The following is a 23828-nucleotide window of genomic DNA, read 5'->3' as shown; positions in this document are numbered from 1 at the left end:
GCTGAAGGAAGGAAAATAAACAGGCCCATATTTCTATATTCATATCCCGCTTGCCAGCATCCCGAGACATTGTTGTAGCCCACGGCCTCTCACCGCTAATAACTAACCCATGGCTGCTTCATTCGAATTACGAGCTCGTAAATCAATATCGGCCTTCGAGAAGGCCAGCCTGGCGAAGCTAGCGTGGCTAAGAAAGAACCATAACGGGGTGATACAACAGGATACCCAGCCTCTGTATGAGCTCTTCTCCATTACAAGTGCTTTATATTTGCCCCCAAGACCTGGGAGATTGAGGATTATATGGAATAGACCTTTGTTCTAACAGTTCCTTATAGAAACATAAGCAAGCCATTCTCGTGCTGGGATGAATTACCCGTCGAACTAGTGGTCAATATATTCGGTCTCTGTCGACTCCAGGACCTAGGGAGTCTGCTTCTCGTTTGCCGGAAGTTCTGGTATCTTTTGCAGGTTCACGAGGAAGCCATCACCAGAGAGTACTTGCGTATTCGGCGGCATGGGACACTGCCGTCTCGAAAGCACAAGCCGAGCCATTACACAAGGGCGCCTGAAGATGATGTGATATTGCTATCGGACCTGTTCCCCCCGTTTGTTGAAGATACCAGTGGCCGTGAGCATTATTCTTTCAGGTATTTGGCGGACTTACGACGGAGGCAGGAAGTCTGCTCGAAATTATCTTATTACCTCGCCGACCATGTTCTGGACCGGTTCATGGAGGAGAACCCTGGCTGGGTAAAGTCCTTATCACATCTACCAAAACCGACGCAGCAGAAGATTATGGACCGGGGCAACGCCCTTCTTAAGTCGAAACTGACTCCTCTCATGCAAGTCAACACTTCCATTCTACGATCCATTTCCAGATGAACGTCTCTTTTGGCAAATAATCTAACACCTTCACTAGGTTTTATACGATGTATTTCTTGAAAAAGTATGATGAAGCACGGCTAGAGCTCCAGGATTCCCTTTATGAAGCATTTGAAGCTGGCAAGCTCCCCGTACCTGTCCAGCCCCGTGATCGGTCAATTATGTACCGCGCTCTTCAAACAAAGATACTCCAAGCCTACCCTTTCCTCGACTCCCAGGCATTAATATCAGCTCACCACTGTATCCGGTTACTAATATTTTCACTCCATCGCGTTCTTGTTGCGGAGACACCTGTCACTACGTCATGTGAGAAGTTCATTATCATGCTACTCTCTACCTCTGGTCTGGAGCGAGTAACGGAATTCTTTGCGGCTGAAAAGGGCGGAAGCAATCAGCGTGCCATGAGGAAGGAATTTATGCGCAAAACACAGCTGGACTGGGACAACTATAGGAACGACCCCAAGGCTCTGAAAGTGTTTGACGCATTGAGCGGTGATTGTCACTATCCGCCACTGATGACCGAGATATGGACTGGACCGGCAATAGAAGAGATCTCCAGGCGACAATTACTTATACAGCATCCCAATGAAGATTTTGTGACGCTGTGGAATGATGCACATATCAGCCTTGGCTGTAGTTATTGTGCGAGAACGAATGCGAAGATAAAGTGGCAGGCTTGATACATAAACCATCGAATTTGGCATGACGTAAAAATTGTTGTTTCTATTAGTTTTCTTGTTTTCCCCCCTTTTGTTGGGCGTTTATCTTGTTTTGATTTACTTATAGAATTTATGATACTCCATCCTACCGTAGGCCACATTGATAGTTATTAATGATATATCCTAGAACTTCTTTCAATCAACCTTTCCACTGGCCCCTTTTGTTGGAAAGACGGTGGTGCATTTACCTACCCGCAGCCATTCTGAGAGAATGGCGTAAAAGAATAAATTGACTAGTGCTGTGTTTACGTTATTTCTATATCTGGTTATGGGTGTCGGTTAAGCTGAGCGGAACGGGCCGTAATTAGGCGACCCGTACGGGTAATCAAAACCCGAACAGCCGCTCGGCTATGGTCATGTTATACTTCTACATAATTCTGAGTGCTTCTACATTCTACCCATGCTTTATATCTTGTCATCAAATCTTGATAAGATTATTAGATCTATTTATTATTTTGTTTGGCCCAGGGAACACTACAGAGTGTGAGGGTTGTAGAGTGGGAGCGACCAAATGGTCCATCTTCCTGGACAGGAGTCACGGCGCAGTAGCTGCGTTTGGAACGCATCAGCCTCTAGTTAGGCTATTACCGCACAGTAGTGAAAGGCATCGCTTTCTCGTATGCATGCTCTTGATTGGAAATTCGGTATATACCACTTCCCCCCAAGAGATACATGCAGTTGGGCTTTCTGAGTTTTGTAACCACAGCCGGAACTTCAGCAACGTTTTATTCAATACCCCATAACTTCACAGTTCGATCGTGCCCGCAACTTGCTATCCACTTTGCATCGGTACTTATATCAGTGCTGAGAACATTTCCGGAGTGGCCTTGCAGCGATTTCACAAGTGACCAGTCATCCGCACTAAAGATGTTGACATTCTTGTCAAATCCACTGGAAACGAAGAAAGTTCCAGATTTTTTGGGCTGTGGAGGTTGGTCTGGTTGGTCCTTCGTTGGTGTGGGTGTTACATCCATCATATCCCCATTCTGGTCAAGTCCTGAAGTGGTTGGTAGGAGTGAGGCAGCATCGCTCCCCTTGTACCATCTTAGATCCGACACAACGCTCTTGTGTGCACCTACTCCACCGGTACCACGAACTTGCCGGAGATCCCAACACTTGACCCAGCCATCTCCTGATCCAGACAGAATACGATGTCCATCTATTCCCCAATCCAAGGCATATATCTCACGGATATGGCCCTCTAATATCATAACTGTTCGACCAGTGCGTAAGTCCCAGATACGTCCAATACTGTCAAGGCCACCGCTAGCCAGAAGTGAGCCATCAGTGTTGAATCCTAGTGCGTAAACTCCACGAGAGTGACCTTCTTGTAGGAGAAGTTCTTGGTTCGTTTGTACATCCCACAATCGCCAGGTGGTATCAAAAGATGCAGAGGCAAGGTATTTCCCTGATGGGTGAAATTCCACGCGACATACTCGGTCAGAGTGTCCAGAAAGTGTTCCAATAGAAGTATCTTTATCAAGGGACCAAAGCCTGATGTTCCCTTCAGCGCCTCCCGTAGCAATATTCAAAGACGATTCGGAGACATTTGATTCGGGTAGTGTAGCCCCTGGGAACCATGATATGCCACCAATTCGATCTGTATGTCCTCGTAGATTCGCCTTTTCCTCCAAATTCGGGACTGTAAGTAGCTTGACACCTCCACTCCAATTACCCGCAGCCACTATTTCTCCATTTGGGGAAAACCTGGTAATGCTCACGGGCCGGTCTCCAGCAATCTGAGAGCCATAAAGCTCAAAATGGCCGAGTTTCTCCCTTATTGCTTTTCTGTGCTTAACGTGTGTTCGAAGAGGTATGGTGGATTCGGCTTTTTGCCGTTCTACCCTTGCCTTTGCTCTGGGTATTGAATATCTTGCCATCTCTCTCCGTGCCTGGAGCAAATCCTGTGAGCCTTCAGTGTAGAATTCTTCCTCTTGGTCTTGGTCTTCCTCCTCTGCTTCCATCCCTCCCATGCCGACATCTTCAGCACCAGCTTCACCAGCCGCAGCCTGTTGTTCCTCCAAGTCCGCTAATACTTCTCTCAATCTGTCACGTCGGTCCGTAGAGTCTTCACCAAACAGGGTAATTGGATGGCCCAACTCCCGCAACCGAGCCTTTACTCGTCCATCGTCTGTAGGTACAGCAATAGCGGCTGCTCGTCGTTTTCGTTCGAACTGAGATAATATGGCAGAAGCTTTCTCGGGAGCTATTCCTGCAGCAGCGGAGGGAAGCTCGTAGTCATGGTCCACGGCTATTAAAGAGAGCTGTTAGTAAATGCGCGCGGATATCGAGGCACCGTGAAGGGAACATACGAATATTCGCGAGGTCTACTCCCATGTCCGTATCCTAATCATCTCAAATAAGACCGTAAATCAGTTTCTATCAATTGATCAATGTGGTGTCTGTCAGCCATGGCTCATTGCTTACCTCCTGCGCTTCCTCCACATAGGCGCGCCGTGCGGGATGCATGGCTCCCTGACTTCCAGACCAGATCCTAAAGCTATTCCGAGTATATTTGGCAAGCTGACGGCGGCGCAATCTCTCTGAAGGCAAACGGCAGCAGTGGGTTGAGGCTGATCGTGAGCTTTCTTTTGCGGCTGGCGTGAGATTTCTTCTTGGCTGCGGACGGAGGCGACTTTCATATATTTATTTCCGCGGTGAGCAGGACTCCTGGCAACCAACAACCAACGGCCAGGGTGACCACGCTCCTTGAAGACGGCCGGGAAATTTCCAGAGGGACTAAAATCTGAAGATCAGTCACTCAAGCTAAGGATTAGCCCTTGTTCATGCTGTGATACTTTCTCTCCGAATATTTTTACTATCGCCGAAACACCACTCGGCGCGCCTTTGGACTCCCCAACCGCGGGTTATACTGTGCAAATGCGCAGAGGAGAATCCGGCTACTGGACGGCTGCGGACTGGGAGGACAAGGGAAACTCGGGCGTATACTTCTGATGGCGACGGTGGCGCTCTCTTCAAGGGCTGCTTCGTGCCTTGTCCAGGTGCCACGATACGGTCTCTACAATATTAATATCCTGCCTCAAAGAACACCCCGAGTTTGCGTGACGACTGCGAGAAGAAAATACAACGGAGGCCGAAGGGAGTTCAGCAGTGGGAGTCCGCTGGAATCACGACCGAAGATATCCTTTCGCCTGGCCGTATCGTCTTCTGGAAAGGGGCGACGATTCAGTCCGGACAGGAACTTCTACAACTTCCACCCGCAGGTTCACGATGCGCTGGGAATACAAAGCCCGAATTACTATGACCGGAAAGCCAACAGGCCTGATAGCGGGGAGGACTCATTCTTCATCAGCAAGATCGGGTACGACAATGAGGCCTTTGCCTTTGGAGTGGCGGACGGAGTCGGAGGATGGAGCGAATCTGGCATCGATCCAGCGGACTTCTCGCACTCTTTCTGTGGACACATGGCTGAGACAGCCTTGAACTGGGAGTCTTCTCCTGAGAGTTTACGGGCTATGACCCTTATGCGACTCGGATATGAGAAAACACTGTTGGATAAGGCGGTATTTGCTGGGAGTAGTACCGCGTGTATTGGAGTTGCTCGGAATGATGGTTCGGTCCAACTCGCAAAGTATGTACTGCTCTTTTCATAACCTGTTGCTTGAATGCTAAGCTGACCACGCTTTACAGTCTCGGCGACTCTGGATCACTTCTCTTCCGCCTGGCTGCAGTTCACCATTACTCCGTCCCCCAGACTCATGATTTTAACACCCCATACCAACTCGCTGCCGTGCCAGAGTTGATTCGACGGCAGTCCTATCTGTTCGGTGGAAAACAGTTTGAAGACATGCCTCAAGACGCGGCAGTAACCAATTGCTCGCTACAACATGGAGACGTCCTGGTCCTTGCCACAGACGGGGTGTTTGATAACCTGAACAACCAAGAAGTCTTGAAGCTAGTAACTGCGCGGATGATGGCCACCGGGGCATGGACTGGTACCTCGGATATGGGCATCTCTGCGTCTGACAACCTAGAAGCTCTGACGAAGCCCGGTGGTTTGAAATTCGGTAACAACCGGATAAAACCCAAGAAAGCAATTGCTGCTTCTGAGGAAGCGGATCCGCAAGGCAAAGGGCATACTCTACAAGCCCTCTTGGCTGTTACCATAGCCGGAGAGGCTAAGATTGCCAGCATGGACTTTCGACGAGACGGGCCGTTCGCAAAAGAATACCAGAGATATCGTCCATGGGATCATTACCGGGGAGGCAAGCCAGATGATATCACTGTCGTCGCCCTGGTAGCCGTCGAAGAAGGCCGATCTTCTGCTTCTAACTCGTGAATTATATTATACACCTCGATACCCTTTTTCTCTTTGTCACCCAGCGCGAGGAATTTATATCAATCTATTTACTGCCGTCTTACCCATTGGTCTACAACCGACCAAAACCGCTTTGATTTCCTCTTTTGGGCCTCCCTTAGACTATCGGCTTTAATTGCATATTACGGGGCATCTTTTTTTTCATCTTCACTGTGTGAAGATGTATATTGCGTTTATGCTTTTCCTTTGTTTATTTATTCGGGCGGCAAGCTGGCCTTTGGAGACAAGATGATGTATAAAATATTATAATAGGTTTTTGGACCTCAAATAGAGACCGTTTTACAGACAATTTATGGCAAGAGACGAAGCCAATTTCAACAGCCTAATCATACACCAGGAATGCCTTCAATGTAGCCGATGATACCCCTTTAATCGTCAGGCCTATATGAGACAATCTTTCCCCATGTGTCTGCAGTTCCCCAGATACCCCTTCTCAGACAGCTCAACTGGACGATCTGTGAATTATCAACAAAGAGATTGACGTCGATGCCGAATTCACGAATATACCAACTAAACACTTTCGGGTCGGCGGCTACAAACAATAAATCAGTTCAGCTTGCTATGACAGAATATAGAAGAAGTCTTACCTTCGAACATGACCTTTTCCTGGGGCAGCTGCTTCATGATTTGCGAAACGACATCTGTCCTCCAGTTCGTGACGTTTTCAGTTATGGCTTTCAATCATGAGACGCTCAACTCCGGCATCAAGGAATTTTTTACCCAGGTTGATCAGCTTCCCTGGGTCACTTGTGCCAATAGCCTCAAGCTCACTAGTCGAGGTGTCTGTTATTCGCCAGTTAGACACTGTTTGTCATAGTTTCAAAAAGGGGAATACGTGCCTCCTCCGGCACCAAACTGGATTCCCAGCTCTGGCTTTGGTTTCAGACCATATGATTGCACTTTTTCGATGAGTCGTAGCCAGTCATCTTCCGGGATTGATAGAAAACCCGCAGACAATTCAACAACGTCGAATCTGTATGGACTTAGTTAATGCTGGGTTGACTAGCTAGGCCGGGACGGAAGAGTAATACCCAAGATCTTTGCATTTCCGGAAATACCTATCCAAAACGGTGGTATTATCTGGATGAGTTAGAAGATGTTCTGCCCATCCTCCCTGTTTTATCCAGTTAATCAAATGCTGTTTTACTAGATGAATGAAAAGGGGCGTACCGTCGAGACATAAGCACCATTCTCATGAGCAATGTCAATCAACTCTTTCAACTTGGCCTCGTGAAAGAGTGAGAACGATCCTATCAATATATCAGTATGAGTGAATTAGAGAAGATGCTCAGACCGGACCAACCTCCGGAGAACTTGAGTCCGTCGACATAGTCGCCCATCCTGTTCGGCTGTCAGTAATTTGGTATCTTGGGCATAGGTAGCGGCACCCTTACGTCTCAAATATATCAGAGAGGTATCTCTTTCCCATTACCTAGACCGAAAGTTAGCGAGTATCCAGAAGGTCAATATCTCAACCGGGGACCATACCGCATAATAAGGCCCTCGAATCTCCGTTACTCCTCTCTTCCTTGGCTTTGGAGGGAGGGCATTCGACTTTGCAAATCCCAGGCCCTGCTGCTTGTCTAGTAGAAGTGCCTTTGGCCCATGTCCGGCCGTACCTTTTGAGAGGGCAGATGAGGTAGAAAGGCCTCTCTGCAGGTGTCCCTGGGACTGGAGTACACAGCGTCTTAGCGCCTGTCTGGCTGTATAGAGTGATTTGGAAGACAGCATCTTGCAGTGAAACCAGATCTTCGCTCAGTATATAGAATAGAGCAGTTTCATATAAGTCTTAATATGTGTCAGAAGCCGTCTACTCTCTTTATCCTCCTGGTATTTAACTAATAGCTGTATCTTGGATAAGTTGTCAACATCATGATGTCATTGTTGGACACGGTGGATTTAGATAAGTCCGAGCTGAGAGACAGTCTATCTCTCTAGCTGTCGGCTCTTAAGCAGTAGTATATTATTCTTTTGCAGTCTTGTATCTTTATTGAGCCTTATTATATAGCTGCTGGCATCCATGGGCGTTCTATCAAATCTCCTATCAATTCTAGTATCGAGTCCATGTTTGACCTACCAAAGTCAAAGTATCAAGGCAACAATCCACACTCATAAATGATATATTTAAGTCCACCAAATAGCTCTAAATCATCTCATCACAAGTTATATTATCAGTATTCAATGCATATCCCGTGAATGATAAAGCTGTTTTTTATATATCTCCAATCTAGTTGATCTCAGCAATATACATATATATACAACTGTACAATGAACAGACACAGCAGCCAACTAGCAAATATTCCTCTACACTGTCTGTCATCCTCTTCTAGTTTTATAATTCATTTCATCTTTCCTTCAATCCATCATCTTTATCATATTTTTACAGTACAATAACCCCGAGATACTCGATATCCTACTGCCACGGCCACTTCTCTAGTCATCCCCTTTAACGCCACCCACTACTTACTTCTGGCTTCCTTCTTCCACGCACTTTTCCCTTTGAAGCCACGATTTTCTACTTTTCTTTCGCCTTTTCTCGTCGCTGCAAAAAGTCGAAAAACTTCAACTTCTGCGGCTTCTCGAGCTTTCTCGCCTGTAACGACCGCTTCTGCTGCTTTTTACTGTCCTGGAGGAGCTTGTACCCTTGCGTATTCCTCCCTTGCCACGGCAGCACGCTCGGCCGTGTGTGTTTCTCGAGTGTGGGCGGCTTCATATATCCGAAGCAGCGCGGCGGCGTCTTTGCCTGCCATCTATACCCCCCCAAAGGCTGCACCACCAGCCAGCTACAGCGGACAACAAGAAGAAGAGTAGTTCAGAGGACAAGAGAATACATCTTCCCACCAGGAGTGACATCCAGAGACATTGAGTGACCTGCGTTGGGCGGGCAGTTTGTCTCTTGAGATAACCGGGGGCGTCACCACCAGCCACCGCAAACTCCCGAGCAGCCAGACGGACTATACAGACAGGACATACAGGACATACAGGACATACAGACGGACTCTCTGCCTGCAGCTCTCGCAGAGACGAAGACGATCCTCCGCCGGCCGTCGTCTGTCCATCTCTGAGCCCGCCAAGTGGACGGCCGACCAGCAGGACAGGGGTTTCTACCGACTTCTACGGCCTGCCGACGAGCTGCGTCAACGCCTCTGCCACCCTCTGAGGCGCTGAATCCGCCCTGCAACCGCTCTCTGCACCCGTAACCGACCGCCTCTGCTGCCTCTACAAGTGCTGGACCGTCGCCGTTGTTGCTTCGCCCGCCAGCCTCTTTTTTTGCGTGGTTGTCTGTCAATCAACAACGCGTTTTTCCTGTTTCACGCCATTTTTCGCGCACCCAGAAAAACTCCATCCACTCCGAGCCAGCGCTGAAAAAAAACCCAACCACAAAATTTCCTCGGCTACCCGACCATCCACCCATCGCCATCACCACCACCCATCGCCTGCCTGCCTGCCAGCCACCACCGTTGCTTGACCTTCCATCGCTCGTCTGCCTGCTACTCTGTCCGCCATGGCTGACACCGGTAAGCCCTGCGCCGCCCGTTCCCTGCCTGCCCGTCGATGGCGACGCTGGAGAGCTAACCCATGTGTTGTTGTGTTTTTTTCCTGCAGAACCGACCAAGATTCCAGAGCCATCGCGTCCTGAACAGCAGGAACCCGAGCCTGTCAGCAAGGAAGCCGGTCAGTCCAATGCCTAATACCCTCCCCATACCTCCGTCCTGGCCTTTTTGTTCGCCTTTCCCCCTTTTTTCTCTCTAATTTTCTATGTTGTTCCGGAGGACTAACCCAGGTCGCGACTTCAACTACACAGACGCGGAACGCACCACTGACACAGCAGACAAACCCCAACCCGAGTCAACAGACAATGCTGCAGAAGAGAAGAAGCCAGCCGAAACCAGTGCTGACGCGGAAGCAGATGCCTCTGCGGACAAAGCTGATGGCGGGGAGGGTGGCGAGGCTGCTGGTACGACCGAGCAAGCTGCCGCCGAAACAGCTACGAATGGCGCTTCATCTGCTCCCAAGAAGGCTGCCAATGGCAAACGCAAGTCGACGGCCGGCCCTGGCCAGAAGAAGCTCAGCAAGAAGAAGTCAATGAACCGGATATACCACCTGGACGTGCAGCCAGGAGAGGTCTACCTCGCCCGAATGAAGAGTCATCCGCCATGGCCGTCCATCGTCTGTGACGAGGAGATGCTTCCTCCGAGCCTACTCAGCACGCGTCCAGTCACTACTAAGCGAGCAGACGGCACATACGCCGAAGCTTACAGTGACGGAGGAAAGAAAGTGAATGAGAGGACATTCCCGGTCATGTTCATGGCCACTAACGAATTGTGAGTGAAACATTCACTAGTCTTCCTTCACCTCGGTCTCTCTTTGGCTACAAAAAGATATATTCTTGCAAAGCTCCTTGATTAACAACTTGTCTACTCGTAGTGCCTGGATTCATAACGCCGACCTCACCCCCATAACTCCACAAGAGTGCAAAGACGTTTCAGAAAAGGGCAAATCTAAGAATCTGATCGCTGCCTACCAGGTAGCCGCCGAGGGCCACGATCTCGACTATTTCAAGGAAATGTTGAACGATTTCGAGCTTGCTGTTCAGCAAGCCCAAGAGGAACAGGAAGCCAAGGCTGCCGCAAAGGCTGCAAAGGAAGAGAAGAAGAAGAAACGAAAGAGCATGGAAGTCGTCGAAGGGGCGGAAGATGAAGAGATGGAGGATGCAGGAGAGAAGAAAAAGAGCTCAAAGAAGCGCAAGAAGGACTTGGAAAGTGAAGGGGAACAGGAGAAGGTAAGCCAAAATGCCGTATCCGATATAAACCCGCTACTACCGCCTGCAAAGCTGTGGTACGATCACCCGTAGAGAAATACGGATGCTAACCAGTAACCACTGTAGCCCGTGAAGACGCCCAAGTCCGCCATGAAACTAAAGTTGACTACGCCCAAGGCTTCCGCTGCTGGCGAGAAAGGTGAGAAAGGTGTGAAAAAGGCCGCCACTGCCGGAAAGTCGTCCAAGGGGAAGTCCAAGAAGAAGACAGAGGCCAGTGACGAGGAGGTAGAAACCCCCAAGGAAGCCGAGAAGCCAGTCGACCCGCAAGAGGCCAAGGCAAAGCGTGAGAAAGAGAGTACGTATCATCCGGGTTTTAATTCATGATGAGTCTTCATATTAATGCTCGTTTTCTCAGTTTTATATCTTCGATACAAATTACAGAAGGGCTTCCTTACGCGTGACCAGGCACCAGAGGAGTCCGAGATGGAGTTGATGTCCACATATATCAACAAGCTGGAAGCCTACACTGACCTCGAAGTGAGCATCATTCGATCTACCAAGATCAACAAGGTGCTCAAGGCCATCATCAAGCTGCCCACCATCCCCAAGGAAGAAGAATACAACTTCCGAGGACGATCCGTTCAGATTCTATCCAAGTGGAAGCAGCTCCTAGAATCAGATATACCCTCGGCAGGCGAGGGATCTACTCCCGCAGACAAGCCGACATCCAACGGTGTGCACAAGAAGGGCAGGGGTGGAAAGAAGGTCGAAGTAAAGAAAGAAGAGGAAAAGAAGACCGAAGAGGCCGATGAAGATACCGCTGAACCATCCAAGGACGGCGACATCTCCATGGCTGATGCAGATGATGAGAAGCCCGAGGCCGAAAAGGAGGAAAAAACGGCCAAGGAAGAGGAGAAAGAGGACGAGAACGAGGAGGAAAAGGAAAAAGAAGAGGAGGCTGGAACTCCTGTAAAGGATGCTGATGCCATGGAGACATGAACTAAACAGCCATACCTGTGAAGGCTATGCTCGTTTGTCCTAGCATGCATGCTATCCGGCCTGCAATACACCATGCATTGTCTTGCAGAGCCCGTTATTTCCAAGAACAAATGACTTTGATACAAAAAGCCTGAAACCAAACATACCCGTGTTTTTGAACTGCTCACTTCTTATTTTTTTACCAATCCAGCTGGGCCACCATGGCGGAAAAAAATTGTACCCTTTTTTCCTCAACTCGACCTCCTCCGTCTCCTACTATCCTGCTTCCAAAACCAGAGAAGCCCCCAAAGCGATGACCCATTCTGCCTTCAACCGCCTCGGCCAGCTTATTGCAACTGTTTCTTATTATATTAAATTCGTTCTCTGGACTGTCTGTGTATTATGCTGCGAATTTTGTGTGTACTTTGTTAATGCTACAGGGCTCTTTTTTTTTATAGTTGATTAATCCCCTTATTATTACCATATATTTCGATCTATTTATTTGTTAGTCCCTTTGGCCTGCATCTCCCTCTTAAGATGTCTGTCCACTAGGCGACTGGCGACTCCTCCCTACTAGATATCGCCGGAGCTGCATGCTAATAGAGACTTACTGGACTATGTTTGCTCCAGCGAACTGCATGGCTCCATCAGCCCCTTTTCCCCGAGTCCTTGAAGATAACTCGACCGTAAGTCCCTCTATAACGTGCACGACGACCACTTTTCCAACTCTCCAGGCCAGTAATTTAACAGCTATTAGCCCTGCTAATACTCCGTATGATCCGATTCTTTGTTTTCTCCAGCAGGTTTCATACTCGCCTTTGTCTTGTGCTCTGGCCGCTATCAGCACTCAATAGACATCGCTAGCTAAGAATAACCGACCAAACGACGAGATGATTGGCCGCCACCGTCGTCGCGGGTACCCAGCTCTGTATAAATAGCCCAGCTGGTGACCTCGCTGCATGGCCTGCTTTGCGTTCAGCCGAGTGGTGATGGCTATGCGACTACATACGTAGCCTCCTAGCCTCCTAGGGGCCCAGCCAGAAGCGCAGCCATGCATGAATTGAGCTCCATGTCCGATCTTCCCCCTCCGTAACTATTCGTCTAGGACTACCGCTGACCATCTTTGCAGATACCCTTCAGAACAGCCGAAAGACGGCATAGACACGGCTGATAGCGCATCCATATGCGATGACGATGACGGTGCCGAGCAGGACAAGCTGCTCTCTACTGCCAGTCGCATTCCAGAAGAGGACGAGGAGCGACCTTGTTTGTACGAGTCAGCGCAGGAGAGCTTTGCAAAGGACCCGTTCAGACCGTTCCCTTTGCCCGGCTCCTCAAGTGCCCGGAACGAGAAGAAGATTCTGACCTTCCGAGCACTGCTTGTTGGGATCTCCTGCGGTGCTTTGGTGAATGCATCGAACATATACCTGGGTCTCCGAGCTGGCTGGACCTCGTCAGCAAACATATTTGGCGTAAGCCCATTCGACCTTGGGTTACTTGCAATACATACCCCTTTCTAACGTCAGACATAGTCGATTATAGGGTTTGCAGTGCTCAAATCATGGTCTTCCTATTTTGCGCCCTCGTCTCTACTAGGCGGTTTCTTCGGGCCACAGGAGAACAACATTGTTCAGACCGCTGCTACGGCTGCTGGGGGTTTATCGAGTGTGTTTGTCTCTGCCTTCCCGGCAATGTATCAGTTGAACTTGCTTGATACCCCATGGAGAGACTTCCTGCGTGTTACCGTGCTTACTGCAGCCGGTGGATATTTTGGCTTATTCTTTGCAACGCCCTGTAAGTATTTGGTCTCAATATCCATTAATTATGCCCAAATACTATCCCGATTGCAATGCTAATTAGCACATATCAAAGTACGCAAATTCTTTATTTTCCAAGTTGCTAAGGAGCTCAATCTTGTCTTTCCATCTTCCTCTGCGACCGCAATCACGATTTCAGGCATGCATCTTGCCGCGGGAGGGTCACGGCTGGCCCGTCGGAAAATGGTGGCTTTAGCGTCTGCTTTTGCATTTGCATTGGTACTCAGGGTTATGTCTCAATATGCTCCTGGACTTCTTTGGGTAAGCAACAGTTCTAGTGAGTTATCTGTGCAGGATTATGGCTAATTTAGAACGTTTTGACCGTGGTCACTATAGGACTGGCATATTTTCACTTGGCTAGCGCTTTCAGGGGTTTTACCTTCGACTATGTTCGCCATTCAGAGCTGGGGATGGTTTATAGAGTGGACACCGGCGTTCATAGGTACTGGAATGCTAGTTGATATGAACGTGGCATTGTCTTTTGTTTTTGGATCTGTATTAGCATGGTAAGTCTATCTGGACTATATTGCTACTTATCAACATTCTGATTTAACTCATTGATAGGGGTATTGTCGGGCCAACTATTACAAAATACGGACTTGCGTTTGGAGAACCGGTTTCGACAGATAGTAAATGGGATGGATTGGTGTCCTACATCTCTTTTTCAAAGGAGTTTGCCAATGCAACTCATCCTAGCCCTAGATATTGGCTTCTATGGCCTGGAGTTGCCTGTATGATAGTTGTTGAATTCACAGGTACGAATATCATGTGTCAATATCTATTTGCTACTATCAGTCACTAACCTAATGATAGAGCTCGCCTGTCAATGGAGGGTTTTCTGGCTCACAGGAGTAGAGATATACAAAGCCTGCAATAACATACTGTCGCGGCTGCAAGAGAACAGGCATAAATATAAACATCTTACCGAAGAAGACGAGCTTAGGACAAATCAGGCTATGGACGGAGGAATTAAAACATGGATGTGGTTACCGGGGCTTATTGCTGTCCTTATATTGACCTGTGTGGTGAGCAGACTGCAGTTCGATATCCCGGTTGCTTCTTCGATTCTCTCACTGGTCCTGGCATTCACCTTCTCAGTCATTGCCATCCAATCAACAGGCGCAACAGGTATATAGTCACATCCCTATACTACATCAGAAGAAGATACAATGTGATATTGACTATAGTCTAGATATTACACCCCTTAGTGCCATTTCAAAGGCCTCCCAGCTAGTTCTAGGAGCGACAACTCGTGGCCCGGAGTGGAAACTAGAGAGTTCCCAAAGGGTTAACTTACTCGGAGGAGCTTTAGCTAGCATAGGCGCCAATCAAGCCTGTGGTATGGTTTCTATACTTCCCGCTTCTAGTATACCTAAGCTAACCAAAAATAGACCTCACGGGAGATTTCCGAGTCGGATTTCTGCTTAACACTCCGCCATGCACACAGTATGCTGCCCAAGCCATAGGAACATTCTTCGCCGTCTTCCTTGCCCCTGCGGTGTTCTCTGTGTTTGCTAGTGCATATCCTTGCATTCTATCTACAGGTGATGAACCACGTAGCAAGAACGGCACCACGGGTCAGACGTGCCCATTTACAGCCCCTGCTGCCTCCGCGTGGCGTGCAGCAGCAGTGGCCGTAACAGATCCCGAATTTCCCGTCTCTAAAACCAGCGTACAGTTCTCCATAATAATGTCTGCCATAGGCTCAATTGTGGTCCTGGTTCGGCATCATCTGTGGATAGGCAAATGGGCATGGATGCGTAACTACCATCCAAATATGATGACTATGGCTATGGCCTTTCTCATTCCTACCACGCAGTACAGTACAGCCATGCTTATTGGTACAGTGATAGCCATGGTATGGAAAAGAAGGAATAGCGGCTCTTTTGAATCGTACGCGTATGCTGTAGCAGCAGGATTTATGGCCGGTGAAGGAATTGGTGGCGTAATTAATGCAGCCTTGACCATAATTGGCATCGACGGTGCACATCTAGGAACCAGTATTGGCTGCCCAGGAGGTGAATGTTGAATTCCAAGGCCTTAATGGCGAAAGGAACCAATTTTTTGGCTTTTGAATTTCTATACGTCCTCAAGTTTTCTCAAAGGGTTAAGCTTAGTTACGTTACTAGTTAACTAGTTGACCATTTAGGTGGAGTGTACCTATAATGTGGTACACTTCCTGTATTTGCTTGCAGCTTTCATGGTAAGAAAGATGTTTTACTTGCCCATGCTCTTAGCTGAAGTATTCAAGGCCTGGACCAGGTGAAACCAATAAGACTGATAAGGTCAATATGTTAGAGACAACAGGTAAGGAACAAATACATAATGGCATCAGCGGAAAGGGAGTGGCCAAGCATTTTCATTAACATAGTATTAGCCGCGTAGTTGAGGAATTGCGACTTGTGCTGATTAGCACATCGATGGAGACATCTCTGCATAGTATCCAGGAGCGCAGGGTCGGTATCCCCGGATTGCGAAAATTCACGAATCGATTGGAGTTTCGATACTAGAGAGAAATTTATCAAAAATATCAGCATTATCTGCAACGATCTGTCCAGCCATTTTTTTAGCAGCATTATACTCGATATATCTGTCCCATGAGTGCTTGAGGAAGTGTATGTAGACTTCCTGGCTGGACTTTTGGCCCCGTCAATGGAGGCACCCAATCGCCTGAATAGTGGTGTTCACATTGATCGCTGGTTCAACGAGAATCAGAGTCGAACAATCTCGATGTAAATTCAGACCAGCCCCTCCATTGTAATAGCACTTGTGGCGCTCCGAGTTAGTGTTGGATGTTTGTGAAGTAGAAGTCAGATGTGCCCCAACACGTCCGATGACTAGTTTTTTGATTTGGGAGACTTCGGGGACCTTGAGGAGCGAAAGGCAATGTAGGAACCCACCATTAGAAAGGAAAATTCCTTCGAATGTGTCAATAGGTGTGACGTCCTGTCAATACGCCCCAAGGTAGTCTCTTGAAACCCGCGATTCTTAGGAGGGTGGTATAACACTACCAAGCCGCTGATCCAAAAATGGGAGCCCCTAATTGGGTGCAGAGAGAGTCGTTATATATCTTTGACAACCACTCACACAATCCCATTTATAGTGTTATAACTATGGTCCCGTGAGATCCCCATAATGGGGCCCTGCATATTCACAGGTGTCTCTCTGATATTCTTGTCCCCTATCATAACCGATGAATTTCTGATAGCGATGACAGCGTTCACAGCCCACAACCAAGGTAGTCCCAGCAGGAGCTGCGGAGAGCTGGCACCCTAGGTTTTAGCTGGCGAAATAGTTACAACAATAATGTGGATATCGAAGGTCGTTGAGGTTGTTCCTTTGAAGTCAAGCGAAGCGGCTCAATTTAGCATTCTCTTGGCGCTGTGCCGCATAGTTCGGCTCTTCCCGAGGTCTCCACCGCGGGCGGCAATTCAGCTAAATTTATATCCGAGACAAGACTGCTGTGAAAGAGTGGGGATAAAGGTGTAGATATATGTGTATGGACAGGCAAACCGAGTCCTGTTTCTCCGGTCTTTGATCGATCTGTCTGTTCAACCCTCTTTCTCACACTTATTCCTCAGCTATATCCGTCGATTGTCAGTATGGCCCAGACAGAGGAGCCGTGGTTCATCAAACTCCACGACGAATGGATTTCTTCCAATGGCAGTGAAGAAGGGGTTGTTGAACATGATTTTGCTATCATTATCAAGGACTTGCTTCTGGGTAAAATCTGCCCGGTAGACGCTGCAAAGGTAATTGACACCTACTACTGGGACAGAAATCTCGACTCGGGCCCTCTCTTCAAATACCATCCTGATGGAGTAGGAGGGGTCGAGGGAGCGCTCTATGAAATCATCCTTGATGCGGTTGAACTTCTCTCCTATAAAGATAACAGGCAAGAAGATCTAGCGCATCTCGTTTTAGAACTGCATAGGATTCCGCCAAAGCCTTTCAAGCGCTGGAATGTACGCTGCACTTTTCCCCCTTGATTATATCTGATGACAGTTTTTGACTCTAAATTTAGGGCGATCTATTTGTGACGGATACTCTCTTTACCGAGAGTCTCTCAAACCGTTGGCGTGATGCTTACAGTATGATCCAGCCCAATTTTGCCTCCAGTCTGGTTTCTACTAACATATCAAGGACACGAAATAACCTCGGAAACTATGAAGGAAACATGGGTATCCCTATCATCCTTTATCGCACGGTGTATCGAACTCCGCATCGAAAGCCACGTCCCAGATAGTGACAGGTATCCTCTTATTGAGATCACCAAAGGTCTGGGGGAGAATCTTTCCCCAGGGCTTGAGCGGGACACACGGGCTATGGTCGCTGCCCAGTATATCTTGTTGACTCCCACCCTTGTCAATGATAAGCTGGCTAAGTTATCAGGAGGGCGTGACAAACCATCGGGCTCTGACATTCTCAAGCTGTGGATAGCTAAACTGAAAGAACTGGCAGAGAACGGGAGCCTAAACTCCGAGGTGAAGGCTGCTGTTGTCGAAGCTAGGCAGAAGCTCCTTTCTCTGCATCCAGAGTTTTTCCAGGACTGATTTGTAACGGAGTTCGAGGGAAGTAGAATAGAGGATTTAGTAGAAAGTAATTTCTCCCATTTCATAAGTTATGTGCATAAATACGGATGTACTAGGTCTTTATGGAAGTCATGAAAATACACATAGAATTGAAGTCTGCCTGGGGCCAGCGGTATCTGGAGCAATGCTGTATCCTCAAAAGGTTTGCCAGAGTATACCCGGTCATAAAAGAAAGTGAGTAAGTTGGATATAAAAAGAAAATAATAGTCATCAAATAAAGTACATAGTAAAAGCACATCTGTCGACTCCGGCAGTCGAATAATCCCGCAAAAACAGCAACCTAGTTCTCCGGAAGTTGCTGTATAGTCTCTTTGATCAGAGCAATCAGCTCATCAATGTCTGGCCGTTCAGCAGGCTCAACCCGTAAGCAACGCCTAACCAGCTCCTTTACTGGTGGGCTTATACCTCCACTCTCGGTTGAACCAGCATCAGCGACATTCCCTTGCGAAGAGACCCTGGTTTTACCCTTTCCAGCATCTGTATTTCCGCCCTTCTCGTCGGGGAATCGCCAGTCGCCTCCAAGAACGCACATGGCCAAACTGCCACCTGTCTCTTCACTGCGGGCTTCAAACGGACTCTTGCCTACGAGACAAGCGTATAGTGTGCAGCCTAGAGACCAGATGTCTACTTTCTCGTCGATAATGGAGCCTGTCTTCACGTCGAACAGCTCTGGCGCACGGTACGGCATGGTGCTGTGTTCGGCAGCGGTGTCTTGGACAGCTATGGCGAGGGAGCGAGATGTGATTGCGATTGGACTTGGGCTGAGGGATCCTAGATCCATGAGGATTGGGGTCTTGCCGTCATCATCTATCATGATGTTCCCTACATATGTATTAGTGAAGCTCATTATACGATGGTAATCTGAGGACGTAAATACCAGGCTTGATGTCTCGGTGGGAATACGGTCTGTATTCACCCTCTTCCACGCCTTCCTGGCTGATTGCAACTTCACCATCCATCAGAGGCTCATGTTCAGACTCGTCTTCATCGTCATCAACCCTTCGACTCGTCCGCCTGGTCGGCTTGCCCTTTGATTTGCCCTTTGCGGCTCCATTGCCATTCCCTCTCGATGCAGAGTCCTTCACCTTGTACTGATGCATACACTTCAGCGCCCTGGCTACTCCGAGCATTAATATCATCAAGTCTCTCTCTGGGAACGAGGTGTGGTTGACCAGATTGGCGTTGATGGCGTCCTGAAGGTTTCCTCGCTGGTAGTACGGCAGAAGAATGTACACGGTTTTTGACCCGGCATCTGCGCCATCTGATCTGAATTTCGACCCAGACTCGGTCACGACCGAGTAATCGATGGAATGGATGATGTTGCGGTTGGGAGTGAACAAGCTGTATGCTTCGACTTCCTTGAGGGCGAGTGAGACGGATTCTTGACCGAACGGACACCGTATCTTCTTGAGCGCAAAGAGCTCGTCTGTGCTCTTATCCTGGACGAGATAGACGTAGGAGAAGCCGCCCTAGAAGCCCGAATTCATTAGACATGCTCGCAAATTTGGGGGGATAATCTGCATAATTGAAGTCGTACCTCTCCGAGAAGACGCAGCAGCTTGAAGCTCCGGTTGTTGATCTTCAGCTGCGGCGAGCTCGGGAAGCAGCAGAGACAGTCCGTGAAGGTGTAGAGGAGGTCGAAGAAGTACTGCGCCATTGTCACCGTCCTCGCTGTCGCTGGATAGACGATGAAGCCGGGGGGTTCGTAATAGTAGCAGCAGTAACAGCAGCAAGAGAGCAGAATTGACGGCTGCAGAAAAGGAGGCCAGCGCCGACCAACAGGCTAAAACGGCGGTTTCAAATGCAGTCTTGACCCTCCTAGTATCTCGTCCGTGTCCAATGACTAGTCGGCAGCGCCAGGATCGCAGGCTGGAGAAAGCTGGAGAAGGTCGAGATAGTCGTTGTTTGATGCTTGGAGGATGCGCGGCTGTGGCTGAGGCCGCGAGAACCGACGAGGTGGCTTTTCTCTTCCTCACCGTCGAAAAAAAAAAATAAAATAAAAAAAAGCTGCGACTTCACCAACCAACTACATTATAAACTACCACGCCCAAGAACGCTCGACACAGACAGACACTCCCTTGCTACCAGCGCATCTCCTGCATATCATATTAACGAGGGCTCCCCCAGCCGCTGCTCCGTCTGCCGCGCGTGTTCCATCCTCCTTGGACCCTGATCAGCCGCTAAAAACGGTCATAAACAAATAAACAGCACCCTCAGGCCAGCTCCTTTTCCTCCCTCCATCCTCCGCTGCTCGGCCCAGGCAAGCCACAAGGGATTCACCCGTTGCCGTCTTTGCTTTTTCGACCTTCTCTGACCTTCTCTGGGGTTTCGTTCTCGGTTTCAGCTCCTTTTTTCCTCTTGTCCGAGTCCTACCAACTAGCCGGAGTCTGTAACCGTTGTTTGAAGCCTCTCTCACCACACTCTACTACTCGAGTCTTACTGCTGAGATCACGGCTGACGAACCTCGAGACGGGCAGTTTTGGGAGCCTACGATGTTTTGAGACGATCCCGTGGCCATTTGTCTGATGCTATAAAGGGAAAAAAGGACTGTGACACCATGACGGCCGCTGACGACGTCCAGGTCGGCGACCTGGTCAACGTGCCAGGTGGGATGTACGGGACAGTGAGGTTCCTGGGCCCGGTAGCAGGCAAGCCGGGCAGGTTTGCTGGCGTCGAGCTGGCGCCAGAGCTGGCTGGCAGAGGGAAGAACAGCGGAGACGTCGACGGAAGACACTACTTTACGACCTCGATCCCCGGCTCGGGCATATTCGTGCCCATGAACAACTCGAAATACGTGACGAGACGAGCGGTAGCGCCACAGCTGACAGCAACATCTGCGAGGAGTGGCCCGTCGATTACGAACTTCAGTAGATCTGTTGGGCCTGGGTTGAACCTGTCCTCGACTGCCAGACCAAGGATTCGACGGCCCTCGTTGCCGCGGCCGGATTCACCCAGCAAGGGTGCACCTCTACCATCGCCAAAGTTGAATGTTAGTGGTCTACGCACGCCGTCTGGTATGCCAAAGGGCCCTCCCATGAATGGACGGCCACGTACGCCGCTCAAGAGTAGACCGGCGAGCAGACCGTCATCTAGGATCAGCATGGAGAGCACAACTCCGAAACGGACGGATGCTGTTCGCACACCCGCCCTCGAAGACTCTGATATAAACGACCGGACGAGGGAGCTGGAAATGCAGCTTCGTGAGCGTGACAAGCAACTGGAGGTCCAGGCAGCAACCCTTGCAGAGTTCCAGCAGTGTGTCACCGAACTGGAAGGGCTGGATGCTCTCCAGGTCAGAGCACAGCTGAAGGAGAAAAACGACAAGATATCTGCTCTCACGGCAGAATTTGATAGCCATAGGGCGGATTTCAGGAGTACCCTTGATACTCTCGAAGTAGCAGCTTCCGAGACTGAGCGGGTATACGAGAAGCGAATCGAAGAGCTGCTCCAGGCAAACAGGGAGCTTCAGTCTCGCGGCGAAGATGTCGAGACAGTGGCCCTGCAACTCAAGCAGCTAGAGGAACTCGTATCCGAACTCGAGGAAGGCCTCGAAGATGCTAGGAGAGGAGAGGCTGAGGCCAGGGGTGAAGTCGAATACCTGCGTGGAGAGGTTGAGAGAACCCGCTTGGAGCTCAAGCAAGAACGGGAGAGATCATCAGGCTCATTCCAGGACGGCGAGTCCTCAGCTGAAGGGTCGAGTAGGCACCATCCTACGATCAGAGACCTGGAGCAAAAGGACGACGAGATTCGCGGGCTTAAAGCTATCATTCACTCCCTCAGCCGTGGAGACCCAACTTCGCAAGCGTTCCTCCAGCAAAACGGCATAGGACAAGGAAAGGGGCCGTCTGATGGAGACTATGATGCCAATGACCAGCTGTCGAAGATGGACTTACGTATTCAGGAGCTCGAAGCCGCTCTGGAGCATAAAACCCAGCGGATCAGCGAGCTGCAGCAAGAGGTCGAAATGGGCCAGGCGCAGACAAATGCCTTTCGTGGACATACCCGCAGTGGCACAATCACCACCTCGCCCCTGAGAGTCCACAAGAATGCACAGCCGGCCAGCGAGAGGGCCGGCCCTAGCGTACCAAGCCATGCACACACGCTTTCGGACCGCACGATCGTCCCCGGAGACTGGACCGAGAACTCTCCTGGCCAGGGCAACACCCTTGATGCCCAATCGTCTAGCACGGACGATGGCAGTGCAGCCTGGTGCGAGATCTGCGAGACCAGCGGACATGACATCCTCACCTGCACCAATATGTTTGGCACGATGGGTGCAAGCAAGCCAACCAGCCACCCGGCGAGCCTTCAACCCGCAACCCAGCCACCGCCAGTGACCGGGCCACCGGAGAGAAGCGGTTTTGTCCAGGCCTCGATCGATTCCGCGCTTCATGACAGCATGGACAGCAGCTTCTCCTCCACCCGCAAGCCATCGTCCACCACTCCAGAGGCTAACGGATCCGCGTCCGCGTCCGCGTCTGTCAAACAGGGCAGCCCTAGCTCCCAGCGGACCGGCAGAGACGTCGTGCTGGAAGGCCTCAAGGGTATTGGTGGCATCCCTTCTTCGTCCATGGCGCCTGTTGCTGGAAAGTCATCTGGCGTCATCGATGAGTCGAAATGGTGTGCCCTGTGTGAACGAGACGGCCATGAAAGCATCGACTGCCCCTTTGACGAGTAAACTGAGAACAGACCAGACTTCGTTCACGCTCATTCATAACGCTTTTGTTTTCTCTTCAGCGTGTCATCCATCTGCTGCTATTTAATGCGAGTATCTCGGCGCGGTCTTCCTTTTTCTTGCTTATTTGCGACTGTCCCGACGTTCGCTATTACGGTCCTATATCCTCTTTAATACTTACTGATGGCCTCTGATATTTTCGGCACTTGACTCACGGCCATGATGCATGTTCATTGAAGGAAGAAGAAGAAGAATGCCCACCATACCCCCCCTATACCACTCCATCTGCTTTTCAACCATGACTTTCGGTATACGATTGCACGGTATACCCATCCCCCGACATTCTCCCAGTGTACATGCTTCCAGTTCAGCATAGCCTTGCAGGTTTTTTTTTCCTTTTTTATTTCCTTTACATTTACCCACCCTTTTTATTCCCTTTTGTTTTAATATACCTCGCTTTTCTCTCGCTTCGCTTTGTTTGAAAGAGGTCTTTCGGACTCAGTTGGGGTTTTGCTTCTCTCTCACACACTCACTCACACACTCACTCTCTCTTCGTTTTTCCATGTACCAGGACTGGCCAAAAAAAAAAGAAACAATTACTTACTTTATCCCCCTATTAGTGTCTATAATCAATATCATACACATCTGATTTCTCTATCCACTCTTTCTTCTCATGCATGATATCCCTATCCCTGACATTATTCGGTGATCATCACTCCAGCGACCTGGACCTGGAGGGAGATACCGTGGTATACTGACATCAGAACAGGGACGCCGAGCAAGGCAGAGACACAAGAGAAGAGAGGTATTATTCTGCTGTTTTTCTTTTCTTTTCACCCTTTCGTTCAAGAAAAAAGGAACAAGGCATTGCTGGATCATTGCGCGAATACCCTTCGATGAAAGAAACAAGGGGGCCTTAAAAGAAGACAACCCAGATTGAAGAAGAATAAAAAGGGGGGAATCTATGCAAACGCCGATCCCACACTCCCACTCCCACTCCCCATTTCCCACTGTTAGTTAGATTGCGTACGGCAACCGCAACAAAACAAAGAAGAAGAAGAAGA

At 49.3% G+C, this 23828-nt stretch overlaps 9 protein-coding genes across 9 annotated transcripts; 6 read left to right on the top strand and 3 right to left on the bottom strand.

Moving 5' to 3' along the window:
- Nucleotides 1-109: 109 nt before the first annotated feature.
- Nucleotides 110-1562, top strand: TRV_00565 (F-box domain protein; the record flags this gene model as incomplete). The annotated part of the gene is made up of 3 exons (XM_003025203.1): nucleotides 110-234; nucleotides 336-842; nucleotides 920-1562. 3 exons carry the CDS (start codon nucleotides 110-112, stop codon nucleotides 1560-1562), a joined length of 1275 nt encoding a protein of 424 aa, XP_003025249.1.
- Nucleotides 1563-2326: 764 nt separating this feature from the next.
- Nucleotides 2327-4070, bottom strand: TRV_00564 (uncharacterized protein; the record flags this gene model as incomplete). The annotated part of the gene is made up of 2 exons (XM_003025202.1): nucleotides 2327-3865; nucleotides 4029-4070. 2 exons carry the CDS (start codon nucleotides 4068-4070, stop codon nucleotides 2327-2329), a joined length of 1581 nt encoding a protein of 526 aa, XP_003025248.1.
- Nucleotides 4071-4555: 485 nt separating this feature from the next.
- Nucleotides 4556-5901, top strand: TRV_00563 (uncharacterized protein; the record flags this gene model as incomplete). Its single annotated transcript, XM_003025201.1, has 2 exons — nucleotides 4556-5193; nucleotides 5253-5901. 2 exons carry the CDS (start codon nucleotides 4556-4558, stop codon nucleotides 5899-5901), a joined length of 1287 nt encoding a protein of 428 aa, XP_003025247.1.
- A 703-nt stretch (nucleotides 5902-6604) lies between these two features.
- Nucleotides 6605-7671, bottom strand: TRV_00562 (uncharacterized protein; the record flags this gene model as incomplete). The annotated part of the gene is made up of 5 exons (XM_003025200.1): nucleotides 6605-6710; nucleotides 6776-6913; nucleotides 6999-7086; nucleotides 7244-7281; nucleotides 7373-7671. 5 exons carry the CDS (start codon nucleotides 7669-7671, stop codon nucleotides 6605-6607), a joined length of 669 nt encoding a protein of 222 aa, XP_003025246.1.
- Nucleotides 7672-9699: 2028 nt separating this feature from the next.
- TRV_00561 (PWWP domain protein) lies at nucleotides 9700-11701 on the top strand (the record flags this gene model as incomplete). The annotated part of the gene is made up of 4 exons (XM_003025199.1): nucleotides 9700-10265; nucleotides 10369-10723; nucleotides 10829-11057; nucleotides 11118-11701. 4 exons carry the CDS (start codon nucleotides 9700-9702, stop codon nucleotides 11699-11701), a joined length of 1734 nt encoding a protein of 577 aa, XP_003025245.1.
- Nucleotides 11702-12731: 1030 nt separating this feature from the next.
- On the top strand, nucleotides 12732-15526 carry TRV_00560 (uncharacterized protein; the record flags this gene model as incomplete). Its single annotated transcript, XM_003025198.1, has 9 exons — nucleotides 12732-12769; nucleotides 12810-13152; nucleotides 13297-13474; nucleotides 13541-13758; nucleotides 13834-14003; nucleotides 14062-14252; nucleotides 14311-14625; nucleotides 14690-14836; nucleotides 14889-15526. 9 exons carry the CDS (start codon nucleotides 12732-12734, stop codon nucleotides 15524-15526), a joined length of 2238 nt encoding a protein of 745 aa, XP_003025244.1.
- A 1573-nt stretch (nucleotides 15527-17099) lies between these two features.
- On the top strand, nucleotides 17100-18050 carry TRV_00559 (uncharacterized protein; the record flags this gene model as incomplete). Its single annotated transcript, XM_003025197.1, has 3 exons — nucleotides 17100-17462; nucleotides 17522-17588; nucleotides 17617-18050. 3 exons carry the CDS (start codon nucleotides 17100-17102, stop codon nucleotides 18048-18050), a joined length of 864 nt encoding a protein of 287 aa, XP_003025243.1.
- A 319-nt stretch (nucleotides 18051-18369) lies between these two features.
- TRV_00558 (uncharacterized protein) lies at nucleotides 18370-19746 on the bottom strand (the record flags this gene model as incomplete). The annotated part of the gene is made up of 3 exons (XM_003025196.1): nucleotides 18370-18911; nucleotides 18967-19558; nucleotides 19627-19746. 3 exons carry the CDS (start codon nucleotides 19744-19746, stop codon nucleotides 18370-18372), a joined length of 1254 nt encoding a protein of 417 aa, XP_003025242.1.
- A 900-nt stretch (nucleotides 19747-20646) lies between these two features.
- Nucleotides 20647-22767, top strand: TRV_00557 (uncharacterized protein; the record flags this gene model as incomplete). Its single annotated transcript, XM_003025195.1, has 1 exon — nucleotides 20647-22767. The coding sequence occupies one exon, from the start codon at nucleotides 20647-20649 to the stop codon at nucleotides 22765-22767; it is 2121 nt and encodes a 706-aa protein (XP_003025241.1).
- Between the last annotated feature and the right edge of the window lie 1061 nt (nucleotides 22768-23828).

Source organism: Trichophyton verrucosum (assembly GCF_000151505.1).
Source record: "Trichophyton verrucosum HKI 0517 chromosome Unknown contig00046_1.f1.exp, whole genome shotgun sequence".
Lineage (NCBI taxonomy): Eukaryota > Fungi > Ascomycota > Eurotiomycetes > Onygenales > Arthrodermataceae > Trichophyton > Trichophyton verrucosum.
This window is presented reverse-complemented; position numbering and strand designations above follow the sequence as displayed.